The 20969-nt window shown below is 28.5% G+C and overlaps 1 protein-coding gene and 1 non-coding gene across 4 annotated transcripts in view; one reads left to right on the forward strand and one right to left on the reverse strand.

Moving 5' to 3' along the window:
• LOC136976540 (multiple PDZ domain protein-like) overlaps window positions 1-20969 on the forward strand; it is a 289818-nt gene that overhangs the window by 57043 nt on the left and 211806 nt on the right. For 2 of the 3 annotated variants that reach the window (XM_067271850.1, XM_067271852.1), the window contains one exon: window positions 14531-14884. In XM_067271850.1, the coding sequence (XP_067127951.1) occupies window positions 14531-14884 (354 nt within the window). Of the gene's footprint in view, window positions 1-5657; window positions 5797-14530; window positions 14885-20969 lie in introns of those variants that run through there. The other variant, XM_067271853.1, reaches the window with a different exon arrangement.
• LOC136976582 (U4 spliceosomal RNA) lies at window positions 1082-1218 on the reverse strand. The gene has a single exon (XR_010880957.1). It is a non-coding gene; the product is annotated as a U4 spliceosomal RNA (small nuclear RNA).

Consider the following 20969-nt stretch of genomic DNA (forward strand, 5'->3'; position numbering starts at 1 on the left):
TTAATAAAAACAATATCAGAATTTTACATTCTGAGAAAAATCCATATAAACGGAAATTTAAAGAACACATTGAAATTAAAAAACACTCTAAAGAGCATCTTATTAATATTTCCGAGGGTATGACAATAAACTCCCAATGGTACAAACTAATAAAGGACACCTCCATATGTTAAACATCGTTTAAAGCACACCCCACTGTTTCGGATTGCCAAGTGTATTGGATAACTTTACAACACATGTCAGTAAGCTGTAACACAGTCACGACCGGATAAACACCTGCCTTTTTAGTCTTTACTCACCCTCATTAGAAACATAGCACTTTCACTGCGAATGTAAGTTTTTATATAATTAATCTAAATTGAATTACTGTATATATATACAGTATATAAGTATGTAAGTATATACAGTATATACAGTATATAAGTATATACAGTATACAAAAAAAATATATATATATATATTTTTTTTTACAAATTGTATTAAATCACAAAAATTTTTTATGTTATAGAGAATGTAATACACCTTTATGTTAAAATATAGAAAAGTAATTGTAAAAAAATGTACCAACATATAATATGTAAGTTTTTATGTTCGTTTTATTCCAATTTATGTGTTTTTTGATATTGTCGGAAACCTTAACATATTTTGTATTCCTTAACAGCACTGAAGAGGGGTTGGAAGATAAACCAACCCGAAATGCATTTGAATAAATAAACGAATATTTTTCCCTAACCATTGCTGTATGATCGTCTACCAGTATCATTATTGGATTACAAGGACGGTACACACAAAAATGAGTAGATAGTTAGTTAATTAATGTCTTTCCATATTTCTTTTCTATCGAGTACTCCAGCTAGTGGAACTGAGTTGAGCGCCACCTTTTACGCAGGCAAAGAAAACTGCTTCGGGAAAACACGTGCGTCTTTCGGTTGGATACGAAAAAGGAGTTCTCGATAGAAAAGAAATATGGAAAAACATTAATTAACTATTTACCTACTTCTTTTTCGTATACCGATACACAAAGAAAAGAAATTTAACTATTTTCGTCATGAATTTTCTGATTTTAGATTTATTATGAAGGCCTTCGTAAAGGCCACAAAAATTGCCTCAGCGGTCTTAGAAAGACCTCAGGGCGGGATATTGGTTAAAGTTTTCAAATAGCAATAATCGCACCTCGGGTAAACCTCATTGGTAACGATACCGCCTCTGCGCAAAGCTAATCGCCCCTTTCTGCTTTCGGGTTTTCATCTAAACGCTGCAGTCGATGTCACTGGTGTGCGATCTTTAAATGTTCGTTTTATTGTCTTTTTCCGTAATACTTTTTAGATTTGTTGGAATTATTAACATTATACCCACATTTGCCATTGCGGTTTATAACAGTTTAAGTCTTATTTGTTAATTTCGAAATATTAATACAACGAATGACTTTTAAAAGAAAAGTGGATTCGTCATCACTCGAAAAACGAAAGGAAATAGAAAATCGAAGGATCCTTTGATCGACGCAAAATTTAATAAAGCGTGAAAAATTAACGTTGCTTTTTTCTTCCTCGGAATTTACGTGAAAATTTAATGTATTAAAATCGTCGTTTCGAGCATAGACGTATTCGGAGAGAAGGGGTAGAGGCAGTCGATTCTTACCCAAAAATTTAAAATAAATCATTATTTACTTGTGTGATTTTTCCCATAGTTGAGTAAAGATAAATAAATCAAACATTATTTATACGAGTATAAATCTGTTTAGATTTACGTATAAAGAGAATTTTATGCACAAATCTATTTCTAGTTTTTTTTTGACATGCTAATTCGTGGATATGCCACCGTTAACAAATAATTTTGTTTTTAATTATGAAAATAATTTTATTGTAACGGTTTTAATATTGTTGACTCAGAAATAATCAACGGATATAGCAAGGAATACAAACGATATCATCCTATTTTCCAAGCCATATATGTGAAATATTCTGATAAGAAAATAGAAAGTTGTTGTGGAAAAATTAGAGAAAATACTTCATTTATTGGTAATTCTCGTGCTATCATAAAATTAGAAATAATAGCGAGGTTGAGGCCGAAGTTTTAAACGCGAAAACGTGTACTGTACGTCGGACGTTCAGCGCCGCTTTCCTATAAGCCTAGAAGTTTAACAATGGCGTTTGCAATGTCGAGCATGATTCCAGTGACTTTCCAAACGCCATTGTCAAACTTTTAGGCTTACAGGAAAGCGGCGCTGAACGTCCGACGTACAGTACACGTTTTCGCGTTTAATTAAAACTTCGGCCTCATCTTCGCTATTATTCATATGTATAGAAACTGCACTGTTATTGAATATGATGATTATTGAAATTTTGATAAACTTTTTGAAGTAAACGTTATTTAAGATTCATCTGTGAAACGTTTTGAAAAATTATGTTTTTAACATATTCGATTGGAAAAAATAGCGAAATTTATGTAGCGCATAAGCCGTAAGTCATCTAATCTGGTAGATCACACACTTATCATCCTTGAAGCCTCTATTAGCGAGTGATACTTAATTACTTTTATGTATCGTATTAATGTATGAAATTAACGCAATAAATCCATCGCTTAAACTTTGCATACCGTTGAGTATGAATCATTTTTTCCACTCATACACTGGTCCAATTCACTGTGCTTTTCTTTGCACTCTGCGCATCTTTTCCCGCTCCCAGCGTTATATTTCCTCTATCAATATATATCTGATTTATTTCTTTTTATTGCCAAAATCTCTCCTCCATGATCTGGAAACCGTGCACACGAGTTTGATTCAATTTCACTAATGGTAGAAATATTTAATTTGGATTTCCCGTAGTTTTTAATTAGAATTTTAACACCTTCCAGATAATTGGAACAAAAATAAAATTTCTACGCGTTAGGAAGGATGTTTATTATGTAAATACGAGTTATATGGTTTTACTAAATGACGTAATTGTTCTTGATCGTACATTTTACTACATATATTCTTATATTTTATTTGTAATATAGTGTTCTTGGAATATTAATTATCATTGTCTCAGAGCTTAATTATCATTTAAGTTTAAATTTGAAATTATATGTTGTTGTTTTCAGGTCTAATTTTTATAATTCAACAAATACAATGTATTTTTCTTTATCTTATTTCTGAAATGTTGCATTACTTTCTAAGTTTCTATAATACTTCGTTAGACATTTATGACAATTCAAAAATTTCGGCTCCCTTGGAATTCGAATTTACCGCAGTGCATTGTATCTTGTGATATTGTACAGTACAAATCTCGTAACAGATTGTGGAGGGGGTGGGATAGAAAAGTGACGTCCTAAAGATTCTCAAAAATTTTCCTATTTGAAATAATTTTTTAACCAAAACCATTATGCAGAAGTATTTTGATCAATGATCACATAGCAAGTTCTTACTTATTTAAATAATTACACTTTAGTTAAAGCGCCACGCTAAATTTGCTCTGTTGGAAGAGTTCTAATTGAACCTTTAATATGAAAGGATAATTGCAGCAATTCAACCTTTACGGATACAGATTACATATAAAGATATCACTGAGAGATATACCGATATATAACATCTTCGGTTCTAGGAATTACTTAGTATAATGTCATTAGATTACTCTTCTGTGGTAAATCGGTGAATTTTTTTTTTTTTTTTTTTTTTTTAATTGCCAGATTTTAAAATTAGCTTCGTCTTGGCAGAAAATATGAATAAATTAATGTACTGTACATCTGTTTTACAGAAATTCTCAATTTTAATACCGTGATAGCAGATCAAAGGAGACATCAGCAAGGAGGAGTCTAAAATTTGGTGACAAAATATGACTAGGATGAAGTAGGTAATCAAAAAGGACTTAAAAATTGGTGTCATCATATTTGAGTGATTTCTTAATACGATTTGAACAGAAATCTGATAAAAACGAGCTTATCCAGCAAAAAAAATATCAGTAAAATTGAAGAAAATAGAAACTTTATACGCTTATGTTTAATCCGAATCTTTTCCTGAATGTATTGATAGAAATATAATCTACAAAAGAAAAATTTATTTGCACAAATTCTTTGTATATAAACTACTACTTCACAAAAATATAGGCCTATCTGTAAATATACAGTTTGTACTCGCATAAATAACATCAAATAATTTAAAAATATTTGATTTTATTTATATTGAGACAATTTATGATAAATTCGAAATAAATATTTAATGTAAATAATATAAAACTGTAAAAACTAAGAAATCCATTGTGGTTTAAATATTTTAAAATAATAACTCAGTGAGTCTTACGATTTTTTTGAGTGAATAAAATTTGTTAAATTCTTATTTTTGATGTGTTTTTTTCAAAAAAAAAACAAATTAGCATTAATATTAATTTTTTTTCTACATGACTTTATATCAAGAAAATTTAATAAGACATCTATAAAACCTGGAGTGTAATTATGTAGATTTAAGAAATTTACATAATTATACTTGAGTCCTTTCCACAGCCATTTTAATATGTTAAAAAAAATGTATCAAATAGATATTCAATGTTTAATAATAGTCATTTGAAATTAGTTTTTTCTACTGCAGTTTTTCTTCCTTCTTACAAAACTTCCTAATTTCTTATAAAATATATGAAACTGGACATTCTTATGTGCTATTAATATTTAAAATTAAAATTTAAATTTAAAAAATTCGCATTATATATATATATATATATATATATATATATATATATATAAGTTTGGAAATCAGAGGTTAAATTATTTATGTAAATTTAAGTAAAAACAAAAACTTATCATAAAAATATATTTTCTATAAATTATGGATTTTGAAAGTAGCAAAATTGTACAGTTTTAAAAAAAAAAATATTTTTTATGTTGAAATTTAAATTTTTTCTTCCTTTATAAACGGAATATTTTATTCTTAGGATATTTCCCATTCTTACGACGATTATCCTTAATTAAATAAATAGGCTAATATGAACATTAGTTTTTAATTTTTATTTTCCATTTCTTTTTAACTAGCCAGTTATCTTTTAGCAGAGCTTTTTTCCTCATTGGATTTTACATTATCTATCCAATTATTTTTAGGTCTATTCCTTCAATTATTTTTCCAGATTCTACGATTTGTTTTGGAAGCTGTCGTTTATCATTCTGTGCCTTTTAAAAATACATATTTCAATGTTTTTTTTTTAACACATTTTTTTTCTGATTTATAATTATAATTTTTATATTTTAATCCCTTTTTAAATAATAATCTCAAACTAATAACTACTCAAATATATGTCTAGATTTTCAAGAATTAAATTAAATATTCAAAAATATTTTTCGTTAAAATAAAAAACAAGTTCCAAGTTTTTTTGGTTTATAATTTTTTTCTGTTTTAATTCAGCAGCAAATTGTTTTTTTTTATATTTAAAAATTCTAAAAAACTTTGTAAATATCTAAGAAACATACAGATGTAATTTTATTATTAAAATCAATATCGTTGAAACTTACAATTTTTTATTTATAAATAATAATAATAATAAATAAGTTTTTATTCTTTATTTTTTATAGTTCTATTAATTAGCAACAATAAATAATTTCTTATAAATACATTTAAAAAATATAATTAAAATTATGAATAGCGTATATAATTTCCCTTTAACTATATTTAATTTCACCAGATGGCAGGATCGTAGCATCTTTGTAGGTTATCCTTAAGAACAAGGTTATAAGGAATGGTCTTGAATTTAAAGCTAGTACTTTAATTAAATTCATACATGTATCATTTTTTTTTTCTTTTTCGAATTATTCACTTATTAAATTACCCAAAATGCGGTAAGTAAATAATATAAATCCTTATCAATATTAGCAGATAGGTCGAAATCAGCTGTTTGATTTTTATATAGTTATAAATATTAACGATTACTCAACAGTTAGCGTTGAATGTTTTTACGATCTTAAAATTCAATTTGCATATAAACATTATTAATATTTTGCTTTTTTAAATCGTTTTAACCAATATTGGTAAGGTTAAATATTTAATTTCACAATAGTTATTTAATTAGCAATTAAATTTGAATGTTAATTGATGAATTGGTGTTATATTTTTACATAACCTAATTATATTTTATTTTATTCTGCGTTATTGATTTCTATTATATTTTAATTTTCCTCAATTTTAAATGTCAGAGATCGTTTCGATTTTAGGATGTGTGCTCTTTATTAATTTTTCCATCACCTGTTTACTACATAAAGGAGGGAACATCAATATAATCAAATATTTATTTTAAAAAATGCTGCCTTCTTTAATGCTATAAAAAATCTATATTAATGGCGTATATATTTTTAAGTAATTCAAAATATAATAAACATTTGATTTAAAAATAATAATAATAATAAATTATTAATGTTTGGAGAAGAGAAAGTTAGAATATATATATATATATATTTTTTTTAAGATTTTTTTCTCTCTGTTCTGAACAAATTTAATTCCGTTTGTGTGGATCAAATTTATATATAATCTAGTTTGTTCTCTTCCCAGATAATATAGATTGAATGATGACTTATAAATATTTAAGTTGGATTTTCTATCTAGAATTTTGAATTACATTATGTATGGAGAATATCATTAATTTGTCTTCTCTTCACAGTCTAGTTTGTTCCCCTCCGAAATGATATAGATGAAATGAAGATTTATAAACGGACATAGTTTATTATCATTCGAGATAATAATATAGCTCCTGATATTTATAAATGTTTCATTTTCATTGGATTTTCTGTCTAGAAATTAGAATTTTAATGTTGTATATAGAGTACCTAATTAATTGAGATTGATCTGTAATATTTCCAAATTATTATTATTATTATTATTATTTTAATTTGCAAGAATTACAAGCTAGATTCTGGGAAAAACTTTAAAAACTTTACTCAGTGCCGTAACTAGTCATTCCTGTGCCCTGTGCAAGAACTTACATTTAGGTCCCTTAATTAATTAGATTTGGGAAAAAAATAAAACAAATACATGCATTTTGGGCCCCCCTTTCAAGTGGGCCCTGTGCGGGTGCACCTATTGCCCCTGCCTAGTTACGGCACTGACTTTATTGATGTAAATGCATAAGAATAATTCTCCTATCGAAAAAGGAGGTGGACAATTAAACGTGGATTAAGCATAAAGCGAAGAAATGAATGAGGATAAAATTATCAGTCTTGGAGTCATTAGATTTAAATAAAAACATGTTTAAAAATAATATTTGCATTAAATAATTCGATGCAATAAATTTTTATAAGAGAAAAAAATTTAATTTTTATCGTATGAGAATACGATTCGATATCGATTTATTATTTTCAAATTATAGACTGAAATTCTTTTATTTTTATTTAATAAAAAACTAGATTTTCATCGTTACTTGAACAAATCTGTTATATATATATATATATATATATAACAGATTTTATATAACATAATTTAATCTTTATTTAAATATATATATATATATATATATATAATATATATATATATATATATATTTAAATAAAGATTAAATTTTTTAGGGCTAGAATAGGATTTATACGAAATTTCTGTTTATATTTTTGTGAATGTAAATATAAAATTCAGGCTGTATAGAAAAATAAAACAAATGAATATTTATATATTATTAATACAGTATTTTATTAGAATATTATAATTTTACAAATATTAAACATAAATGTTTGCTAACTAAAATTATGATGGATTTTTATGGGTTTGGGTTATATTAATATTAAATTTTGAATTGAATGTGCTATTGACACACGTTTTATTTAATAAAGACATTTAATAATAGTATTTATTATAATGTTTGACCAGAATATTTTCTGCTCCTAGGCAAACTATATTTTTTATTTTTTAAATGCATTAAAAATTAATTTATTATATCACATAATTTTGAAATACAATAATAATTATATAAAGATGATGTTCGATTTTGAAAATTTTCTGTTATATTTGGAGGTAATCATTAAGGACGTCAACGTCTCTTCAATATATAAAGATTTATAAAATTTTTTTAAAAATTTGAATTATATAATAAATGTTTTAATTAGATTGCATTTCCAATAATTATAATGATCATAACATTTAACGATTTTTTGAATTTTATTTTCACTCGCATTAAACGAATGCTTTAGATTTTTAATGTAGTTTTTTAAAATTATTATTAAATTATTTTTAGAAATAATTTTTAATAAGAAAATTTTATTAATTTAATTTTATAATTTCCTGTAATTTTTACTTTTCCGGCTGTTATATATAACAGAAGCAGAGTATGGCAATCGGTCAAAAATGATCTCGCATGATTTCTACATTTTTGGACTTAAGACACTTTGAAATGTCGAGAAATGCAAACGAATTCGGGTTTTTTCCGGTATGTATGTGGTGTGTGTTTGTGTGATACGATTTTGTTCACCCTGTTTGAAGCTTAATAACTTTTGTGCTTTTTGTCGTAAATTTCTGAAATTTCGCATGGAGGTTTGTTTATTAGGCAGATTGATGCTATTAAATTTTGGCGATTAAAGGTCGAGGGGGTGGGGAGATAAAGGGAGTCGTGTGTATCTGGAGTAGGGTCAGAGTTAATGACGATTTTACTCGTTATTAGCATTTACAGTTTTTTTATAAAACTCATCCATACCTTCAAAATTAAACTTTTTGTCATTTTATTAATAGTTAAAAACATAAAAAGTTTTTTTAAAAATAAAATATGATAACATATGGCGCCACTAAATGTTGCCGGGAAAGTTAAGCAACTCGTTGCTGGATTTTTATAATGGGGAGTTAATCGAAGTTACAAATGAGAATTATCGATATACAATACAACATAAATTTAATCAATATACAATAATTCTACTACTGTATATCTTTTTAAAAAGATAGTAATGTATACAGGTATATACAGCATTTACTGTTTAGTTTATAAGCATAATCACAAGTTTTCTATTTTAATAAAATATATATACAGGTAATACGAATTAATAAATTTGTAATTGAATCTTGAAGAGTATCCAGAAGTACTCAAAGGGGCCTAGGCCAAAAATTAAAAATATTTGAATACTTAATAAGTAATTTTTATTAATATGTGCAAAACGATTGTATTGCGGATAATACGATAAACCATATTTGTTATCATGAATAGTTTTAAAAACAATCGAACAAAAAAATTTAAAGTTTTTTTTTTTTGGTTAATGAAGTGGACTTTAAGTACCTATAACCTTCCTTTGTATCTGCCATTGCTTGTATATATAATGATTTACCGATAAAGAAAATAGTACAGACCGTATTGTCGTCATTAATATCTACTGCAGCCTAAAGGATATGAATTTGATTAATATGCCTCTGTGTCCTTAACTTAATTTAAACTTATCTTTGTCTACTAGTACTTTATCAATCATTTAAATCACAGGTGATTTAAATAAACAGTATTATTTCTGATCTGTAAGACCTAATTGCTGTATCCATAAATCCGGTATAATAAGTCCTGTTAATTGATAAAGTACTAGTAGACAAAGATAAGTTTAAGATATGAATTTGAGTTTGATTTAGATCTACATGTTTTTCATATAATTTTGCCGGAAATATTTTTTTTTTAAATTTTGCTGACCGCATTGTTAATCAGATCTTGTTTAGTTATGTCGAATTTAGCGGCTGCTCTAGAGTACTATCAGTGTGTTTTTCTTGCTTCTTTCTGTTTGATTGGATAGCATAGAGCAATTGTTTGGATCATTCATCTACTGTGATTAGTTTATTATTCTCTTTGGAGTGATGATGACATTATTCTACTCCTGCTGCTCATTAGAGCAGCCAGCCGAATTCCTCATTAGGTTAAATTTGTTGCCGCGAGGTATGATATATATCACGGACTTTCCAATATACATCATTATGTATATTGGAAAGTCTGATTGGCATTCAATAAACAATAAAGTACTGTACTCTACTTTGAATTGCCATAAAAATCTCTGCAATTCGGCAGTTTACGAAAGTAGTCTATTTGATTGCTAAGATGGTCATGGCCACATAATAAAAATTTGGATTTATTACGTTTCAATCTTACTGACCAAGTCCTATTCGTAAATAGATAAGTTAAAGGTGAAAAATTTTATAACGAATTGAGTCTAAATCCAATGAAATTGGAAAATTGATCATTAAAATTCATAACAGAACTTTGAAACTTGGGTTTGATTTAGTATGTAGGCTACGAATTTAATGATCTATTGTCCATATAGCCTAATTCGCAGTGAGAGATTAGGATTTTTTTATAGCTCCTAACTATGATGCCAACTTGCAAAATAAATCCATTCGATTATTTATCTGAATCTGGATCTGAAAATAATATCGTCCATTACTAAGTTTTTAAATTTATATTGAGTGTCATGAAATGTCTATTTGCGTTTGTCCTTTTTAAATATTAATTCTGCTCGTAAATGAAAATGGTGATCATTATCTCATTTGAATATAATTATTTTAAAATTAAAAATGACGAGTTTACTCTAGTTAACTTTAATGTCGCCAAAAAATTACTAATTAATCAATACATTTTCGATGAAATGATACTATGGCTTTAGTGTAATAAGGAGAAGGTTCAATTACTCAATAAGAATGTTTTAAATTACACAATTTGTAACTAGTACTAGGACGTATTTGATGTGGTCATGTGACATTATAGTAGGTTTACGTTCAAAAATCCAGTTGATAATATCTATTAATATGTTGACAATGATATAATAATGGTTATTTAATGTCTATAGGCTTTTATATATTGTGCTTCCAATATATTAAATAATGTTTAATTATTTAATATATTGTAAGCTCAAAATACTTTACCTAGTATTAAAATATTTATTTTCATTTAATAAATATCTACGTAATTACAGTTAATAACTTCTTAACTATAAAAATATATAGTACTATTTCTTTTTATTTTTTTTTAATAAAAGCAAATATATGAGAAGTAATCATAATTACGTCACATGTTAGTAGCTACATTGCGATATACTATACTTTAAATATGTTACTGTTATGTTAATGTATTTATCGTTAATTCTTGAATGAATAATATTACAAGAAAAACATTTGTGTTTGTATCCTTGTCTACTTGGATCTTGTTTATTAACAGGGCTTATTACACTGGTGTAGTTTCTGATTAGCAAATAGAGGAGATCTTAGTCAAAAAGTCAAAACAAAATATCTTTATTTTCACCAGGTGAAAATAAAGATATATTAGCAAAATATAGTCAAAATATCTCTATTTTGATTATATTTTGCTAATATATCTTTATTTTCACCTGGTGAAAATAAAGATATTTTGTTTTGACTTTTTGACTAAGATCTCCTCTATTTGCTAATCAGAAACTACACCAGTGTAATAAGCCCTGTTAATAAACAAGGTCCAAGTAGACAAGGATACACACAGAAATTTATAAAAGTAAGGACATTAGAGATAAAAAGAATTAAAGAAAAAAATGTTTTTAAATCTTAAAAATCAACTGGCATATAAGCACTCTCGAGATAATTTTGCAGCATATTATGCATTTCTCTCAGCCTGTTCGAATTATTTTCCAACAAGATAAGCTATCTTTATTATTCTTGCACAATATTCAATTAGATTTGCTTTTTCATTTAATTCATTGTTCATTTCAGAAAAAAAGTTTCTTTTTTGTTATTATAAGAACTGATTCATCCCTTTATCATTATAATCACTAAGGAGAACAATAAAATGATCCCTGGGGATCCCTTATCTAAAGTAACGTGATCATCCAAAGGGCTGTTAATGGTATTCGATTTTCTTCACTTTTCCATATCTTAAGAGCTCTATGTAACTTATAACACACTTGGAAACGTTAAAATTCATTATCACATAATATTACTGTAATTTATATATTGGTTTCCATTCGTATATCAGCAATTAAAATCGATGATATAAGACTACATCATATACCAACTGTTTGTTGTATATATGGTATCGAATACCGCATCTATCGAATATTTTTACCTTTGATTTTATCATCCAAATCATTAATCATGGGTAGAATAGGTTGATGGCATTTTGAAAATACAATTAGTCTACTTATTAATACGTGTTCTTTTTGCAAGAATGAACATTCAGAAAAGGATTGTATTTTTTACGAAATATCATTGACAATAATGCGATGCAATCGATTAATGAGTTACTATTATGAGTTTGCAAATCTAACTTTCAGCGTGGTTCATTGAACCACGCTTTCTGAAATATTATTATTTTCAGTTTTGGGATTTTGAATTGCTTAATTACCAACAATGACCATAAATAGCAATATAAACAAACAAGTACACAAACTCACACAAAAAATTACTGAAATAAATTATTTACTTAATGTGCTATTTAACGTGCATTTGATAATATTAGGCTATATGGCCCGATTAGAAAGTTTCAATTATTCAAATTTGCAGAGGTTTCATGGCGATACTTTATATAATTTTTGGAAGCGACTAGGAAATGATTCTTGTCATTTCCTATTCAATGATAAAATGTACTTTCATTGCTTGCGTTAAACTCGCTTAAAAAATCGATTCTCCAAATTTCCTAAGCTATAAAAAATTTTATTTATCAAAAAGTTTGTTTAGCTATAAAAAAGTTTTTATTTGTTATCTTATCTGCTAACTTATCATGCACAGTATTTCGAATATTGTAATACATCCTAAAACAGTTTTACGAGTTCAGCAGTTTTGCTGTATTATATAGTAATATCATATTAATTACTGTTCATTTAATTTTAATTTTTTATCTTATATTCTACTCGTTTTAACGGATCGCAAAGCAACGAATTTCTCAGACTAACGGATTTTTTCTACCCCAAATCTATTGTAAACTTCGTGTTTTTTCAACGTTTAGTTAATATTTGGGATATTTATTTCTGGAAATTTGTAGAGTTTGATGATGCACTTGTTCCATTTGGGATATGTACTGTACAATTGAAGAGTTGTACGAAGAGAGTCAGCTGGCTGATACGGTTGAGAAGGAATCACCTAGTGAACACTCAATCGCTGGTCCAAGTGTAGTGCCGAAAATTTAACATCGAGTATTTCCGAGTTGTGAAAACCTTCCTGACGAGTTTTAGCATAAACGAACAGGCTGTACTGTACGGTACATGACATTGCTAATATCAAGCGGTGTAATATTTATAGTTGTATTCAATAGACAGAAAAGCGGCATCGAAAAGGAACCAAGATGAACGAGTTTTTTTAACAAATCGTGAAGACAAGCAAAGTGCTAATGAGCATATGTGATTTGCCTCTTTTTATGCTTACAGTATGTACAGTTTTCGCCAGCTTTGTCGTACACACGTATGGCATAATATACAATCATATAAGGCATAATTTACACGTAGCCTACGTTACAAACATACGTGTTTCTATAGGATAAAGAATAGAGATCTGGAGAGACTGAATAATTTCAAGTACTGATATTTCTTATATATAGATGTTAAAAAAACGGAAATGTTTTCACATATTTTCCTGGGTGTGCGGGAAATTCATTGTTCATTTTATAACGGATGATTTTCGGCGGTCCGAGCGATCCATTAGGGTGAGTCAAAAGTCTCTCGCACCGTTTTAATTTCAAAAATACTGAAGATATATTAATTTTGTTTAAGAAGTTACATAGGAAGCAATGTAAGGAGAATGGGATGGGATTTTTTTTGTTGACTTTGAAAATCATTTTCAAGATTAGTATTGTAACTTTTTAAAAGTTTCACTGACAAAATTAAAGACTAGCATTTAATTAGCTTAAAAACATTTTCTGGATTCAAGTAAATACAATTAGGACATAATATATAACTTATGCGGAGTAAAACTGATTTAGTTTCATGTGACTTTCAAAAATCACGTAAACGTTACAACATAAGTGGACAAATTGTTATAATATAAGCGAAAAGAAACAAATATAAATTCAACGTTGACAAATGTAACTTATAGTTTAGGCTTGTACTGTACAATATGAGGTCATGTTTTGAAGCATACCATAAAAGTGGAGCTTCAAACCATGACTTCATATTGAATCTCACAACAAGAATTGCTACATTAGAATGTTCCAGAAGTTTGTAGAACGTTCCGAAAGATTTAAAAATGTCCAGAAGTCTGTAGAGCATTCTGGAAGATTTCAGAACACCCGATATATATTATAGAATATGGGGTAACAACATTGTGCCTAAGATTTTCGACAAAAAAAAAAAACTTATGTCGAAAAACTTATTTTGTTAAGTTGGCATTTTATTTCCAATATGTTTAAACAAGGAGACATTTAAATCATTTATGTCATTTAAATAATGTTTATATATGAACGAATGAAAGTAATAAGGCGAACATTTATGAAATCAAGTAATTAAAAAAAATTTTAATCTCAATCGATATTAAAACATATTCCTGACGTTTACAGATATGAATAATTTTTTCGACAATATGAGTCATAAATATTATAAAATTTATTGATTATTATAAAAGACTTTTCAAAATAATTTATTTCTCTAATTTTTATTTGACTGATATTTATTTATATTGTTATAGGATGGTAGATTACAAAGTGGAGATCACATTCTTCATATAGGAGAAGTGAACTTACGAGGTATGGGATCAGAACAAGTCGCTATGGTACTTCGTCAGTCTGGAAGTCATGTACGTCTGATCGTTGCTCGTCCTGTGGAACCTAGCTCACCTAGTTATCATACATTAAATACTACTGCGCCTGTTGTACCTACCCGTTTATTATCGGATCCCGAAGAAGTCGAAAGGAATCTCAGTATGTTTCAGCAAGCTGTTCAAAACGGATTTTCTTTTACTCCTCAATATAATAGTCACGACTTCCACTTGCTGAACCAATTACCCGAAGGTTTGGATCCCGTTCAGTTAGAATTGCACATGGTATGTATTCAGTAAATAGAAATAAATATCTAGTATAAAAACTTTAGATCAAGAACGATTCCCATATGAAAATTTTTAGACTCGTAATTTTACTCTAATAATTTATATTTTAAACAGAATTATATAAAAACTAGCAGGTAGGCCCGGCGTTGCTCGGGCAAAAGTAACGATAGCGAAGATTAAAATTATTACTTTATAGTCACAAAAGAAAAAGAGTAATTTCATCAACAAACTAAATATTTCTAAAGAAAGGTCGAATTTAAAAATCGAATGTTTTAAGATTGTTCGATTTTCACGACGTGTTCTGATTATATCGTTCGGTTTTCATCGAATGTTCTAAAGAACGGTCGAGAAAAACCGAACTAATCTGTTTAAATTTGAAAATCGAATATGTTCTAACATATTATTCTCTTTTCTTTTTTTTCCATTAGCGCCCGTAAATCTTGCACGTCGCTTTCTCTTGTTCTCCATTGTTACTTAACACTTCCATTGTAAGCCTAATGAAAATTATTATAATAATAATTGAGTCTATTGAATTGTTAAAAATTATTTCTTTATTTTGTACAAACAAAATAAATATATTGAAGAATATAAAAACATGAAAATTATACTTTAGAAGTAAATCTAGTATCCAAACCGTTCGATCCAGCACGGCACAGTCCGACTGAAAATCGTTCAGATAACCGGCGATTCTGATAACCGGGGTTCGGATTAACGACTCTCTACTGTATTATTAAATTTATTTTTTAAAAAGATATAATTTAAAAGTATATTTATAAGGATCATTAAGTATTTAATTTAATAATTGCTAATACAAAGTGTACTGCATAACTTTTTCAAAAAGTGTTCACTTTTCAGAAAAGCTACATTTGCGATTGTACTCATACTTCAAAGTTACAAGTTACAGTTACAAGCGCTAAGTTGCAAGTTAATGTAAAACATTCACTGATTAAAATCAATAGAAGAATTCTTCTTAAACAAAGATTTGGCGATAATTAATATTATATAAAACGTTTATAGGGATATGGTAATTTGCCTATAATAATTGTTATCCCATTAGTAGCTCAAAAGTAAATCAACCGTTTTAAAACGTTTCTAATCTTTATTCGGACCGTAAGCTAAAGCTTTTTATTTTAAAACGGTCTGAATAAAGCTTAGAAAAATTTCTGAAGATGAGATTCTCGTGTTTAATACGCAGTTTGTGTCGTTCTAATATATTTCTATAAGTTATCTGGAGTAAAACTTTTTTGCGATCGAAATATGCTAAAGTTACTTCAGTCCGTTTTTTGATGTTCTCAGTTAATTAGTTTTTGGGCCCATTTATATAATTGTATATAAAAGATAGTTTTTTTTCAATTTATTTTATTCAAAATATTGAAAAACTGATAAAAATCAGGGAGTCATGTATGATTTGTAAGAGAAAAAATTTAGGCAAAGAAGGTAATTTTCTGATTGGCTAGCAGACGCACTAACTTGTAAGTTCAATTTTACTTTTCCGGATGTTATACATAACAAGGAAAGTATGGCGATTGGTCAAGAAATGACCCTCGAGATTTTTACATTTTTGTACTCTGGGGAGGTTGAAACGTCGAGAAATGCAAAAACGTTCAGAGATTTTTTCTGTATGTATGGATGTTAGTGTGTGTACGTGTGTGATACGATTTTGTTCACCCTCTTTCAAGCTTGATAACTTGTGCTTTTTGTTGAAATTTTCGGAAATTTTGCAGGGAAGTTTGTTGTATTAGAGGAATTGTTGTTATTAAATTTTGGTGTTTAAAGGTCGACGGAATGGGGAGATAAAGGGTGTCGTGTCATATCTCTAGTAGGATCTGACTTAATGACGATTTTACTCGTTATTAGCATTTACAATTTTTTATTAAACCCACCCCTACCCACAAAATTAAGTTTTTTTTGCCATTTTTTAATAGTTAAAAATATAAAAACTTACGTATAAATCAAGTTATATTCTAGAAATATGTTTGACATACATTGAAAACGCAAGCTAATATGTTTATGTTTGTTTGATTGATTAGATGATCAAACTGTTCTGCATGGTGCAATGTTAACAATGGTAACAATGTAAATTAATTGACACCCAGTGTATATGGCATATGAATCATATGCCATATACACTACATGTCGATTAAATCATTGTTAATTTAATAAATTTGGTTAATGTGTATTCAAAGTGCTTGCCAAGCTGATTCGTAGACTTATTTATTATTATTAGATGTCTCATTTACAAGATACATCTAATTTACAAGAGAGACATCTAATAATGATAAATAAGTCTAAGAATTAACTTGACAAGCACTTTGAACACAATACCAAATTTTATTAACGATGATTTATTATGAATTTTAAATACGTTGACAATTAATATTAATTTGTACATATATAATTTCTGATTTAATTTTTTGTAAAAGAATTAACTTATTCGATAATAATATTAAGGAATAATTTAATAAAAAAAAGTTTTTCCCAGTACTAAATTAAAAATAAAATTGAAAATTTATTAATAGACATAAACATAATATATATTCTAAGATTTGAATTGAAAAGTGACTACTTCTATATAATTTTTATATTTTGTAAATAAGTTAATAATCACATATTAAAAATAGAAATGCAATTTAAAACATATACAGTAAAGGCAAGTAATATACATATATATCTATTTTAACTGATTAAAAGAATTATTTATATAGATTATTTAAATTACTTCAGAAGATTGAAAAGTTTATAGAAATGTAACGTTATGATACGGATCTTTCGAAAACATTAATCAAAAAATTCATTTTAATCTTTAAAAGAACTTTAAAATGGATTCTTTTAAACTTTTATTTATAGAAAATATTTTGAAGATATATTCATAATTTACTATATTATTTAATGAAAAAAACATAGATACATATAATAATAAACATAATAATAATATAGTTAGAAAATCTTGATTGAAATAATATTGATCGGAATATATTTAAATTACTATTTTATTAATATTCTTTTTTTTTAACCATTGATATTTTGAGCGATTGACAGATAGTGTTTCATTATTCTTTTTTTAATTTTTTTTTTACATGTACAGTGGGAATACAGTAAGACCCCGCTTAACGCGGGGGGATGCGTTCCTAGACCAGGGATGACGAACCTTTTTGAGTCCGCGTGCCATATTGTAAGCATACTTAGCTTTAAAGATGTTAATGCGTGCCAAAGTCTTGGACTTCGAATAATGATATTTAAAGAAATTAAACGAATACGCTTTAATTCGAATAAATGTAAAAAATCTAATTGAAAAAAGGATGATCAGGTGATAAACAGAAAGGATGATTGAAAAGGACAGAAATCATATGACAGACATGGGCAAATGCGGCTCTTTTTGAGTGACATGCGGCTCTTGCTGAAAGTGTTAATTTCTGTTTTTTATTATTGTTTTTACAATTTTATTTTTATAATTCTGTGAAAATATGTTTGTTAAAAAAAATTAAGTATTTGTTTTATATTATATTTATATCATATAATAAAATCGCGCGCCTTACCATACTATCCGCCATGACAGTACAGAACTGCGGCTCCCACGCATTTTGCAAAACCTACATTTCGGCTCCCACTGTACTCTTGCTTGCCCACCCTTGCCATATGTAGGGATTGCAATCCAGCAGTGTTTTCAATCCAGCTGGATTTTTGCTGGACCAACATCATTCCAGCTGGATCCAGCGCGGATCCAGCGCAGATGTATTTTTGGTGCAATAAAGTGTTATCTATCTATCTATCCAGCAATTTATGGTTTTTTTAAAGAAAATAAAACATTTTTTAAAAAATTCTTAAGAAACTTTTACTATTTAGATTGGTCACTATAAATCAGTAAAACTTCTTACACATTTAGGTAGTAAACTTAACTTTGGTTCGGTTTAACACTTGAGATAGAGATAATTAAATGTTTAGTTAGATTATAATTATAATGTAATATTTAAGTTAAATAATAGCAAAGGTAATTCTACTAATTAATTTATATTAATATATTATAGTAATGTACGGACGGATAATCAGTGGCTAAGTGGCTATCAGTCTTACCAGTTTTCTTATATAGGCTCTACATATCAGTTTGTTGTTATTTATAACTAATTTAATTATTCGTGTTAGTAAAGTAGTGAGTAAGTAATTAGTAGTAGTCTAGTAGTTAGCTATTATTATCACAATCATGAATCACATACATTCATATCATCATATATCTAAGATGCTGATACTCATTAATTTTTTATTTAACTAACTAGGTAGTCTCAGTTTCTCACTAATTTTCACAATAAAATTGCCTAGTCTAGCCCACTAACCACTTATAGAATAAAAGTTAAAAACTCGAATTTAATAGAATTAGTGTGGAAGTTATAAAACATTCGTCTTGTCTTGAATAAAGTATTTTAAAGGATTAAATAAAATAAAATCAATCACTTTTGTTATTTTTTAAAACTATCTGAAAGTAAAATTTCAAAAAACAAATGGTATTGATGTTGTTGTCTCCCAACCTACTTCTCAATGAACTGTATATATATCCCGCTGCGGAGAAGGCCCTTTCTGCCTCTACGTTAGTTGGTTTCGGATTCATCAAATAATCACAAATCGTTCCGTCACGTGATTCATTGACGTCACAACTGACCGTAAATTAGAATTATGCACCAGGACTAGGAGAGGAGTTACTTATTTTATTTAGCGCGAAGACACTTTATTTAGCGAGAGCGGAAAGTCAACTAGCAATTACATCAGCAGAGGCAAAAGGGCAGACAGTGAGGTGTAGAGAGGGGTGTAGCACGTGCCGCATTGAACGGCAACGTCACTCTCGCCGCCGAGCGATAGCGCACGTAGCGAAGCGGCAACGCCGACAACGTAGACTTTTGCGCCATTATTTAGAAAGTTAATAGAGTATCGCGGATCCGCAGCGCTGGATCCAGCACTGGTGCTGGATCCAGCAGGCCGAAGATTGCGTTGGATTCAGCTGGATTGCTGGATGAGGGATCAAGCAATTGCAATCCCTAGTCATATGATACATTACGTGTCAGATGTTTTCTCTTACGTGCCATAGGTTCGCCACTCTTGTCCTAGACGACGAAGCGTTAAGCGAAACAGCGTTAAACGAGGTCATTTTAACATAGAGTAAATAGGGATAGGGGAACACGCGACCAAAAGTAAACTGATTTTACTTTAATTTTAGGTTATTTTTATATTAATTTTCATGATAATATAGGTTAAATAACACATTAACATATGCACACAGAAATGTAAAGTTCATTTTTTGTGATGAAGGTCCTGGCTCTTCTGAAATTCTTAAGATCACATCCAAAACGCCTGGTTTTTCTTTTGCACTCCTTTGAAAATCTGGATCATTCGCTACAATTTGATCAACGATTTCGGTTATCGTTACCAAAGCTTTACTAAGGAAATCTGTAAAGAAATTCTTTGGGTTCTTCGTTTTCAGAATCTCTATTTTCCAGTTCTACACCTTTTTGCCACCTTTTGCTGATTGGTTCGTGTTCGTAAATAATCGTATTATGTACGAATCAATGAAATGCCGCGAAAATTAAAATCAGCGTAAATTTTGAGCCTTTTTCAGGATTCGAGCAGACCGCGTTATATCGAAATCAGCATTTCACAATAAAATTGTGAAATGCTGATTCCAGACCGGGGATGTGGTTAAACGATGGCATTTTTATTTGAATACATTAAGTCATAAAAGCGGGGTCTATATATACGTTATTATTATATGTATATTTATGAATACTGTACGTGTTTGTAATTCGCTTTTTTAAAGAGACGATACTAATACAAATATTTAGATATTTGCATTATGAAACTGATTTTCGTGAATGAATGCAGAATGAAACTGATTTTCGTGCGTATGAATAAGCCTTATTTCTGTTACATTTACTTATATTTATACTAAATTACAGTGGCGTGCCGTGACATTTGCCACATGCGGCGCGGCAAGGAAAAGCGGCAGAATGACGTCACTTTTTCTCGCCGCAGAGGTCTATTTCGTGCCGCGAAAGTTGGTCGAATTCTATCTTTCGCGGCGGCCGCCGCCAAGACGCGT

This window comes from Centruroides vittatus, unplaced genomic scaffold, assembly GCF_030686945.1.
Source record: "Centruroides vittatus isolate TY-2023 unplaced genomic scaffold, ASM3068694v2 contig_401, whole genome shotgun sequence".
Lineage (NCBI taxonomy): Eukaryota > Metazoa > Arthropoda > Arachnida > Scorpiones > Buthidae > Centruroides > Centruroides vittatus.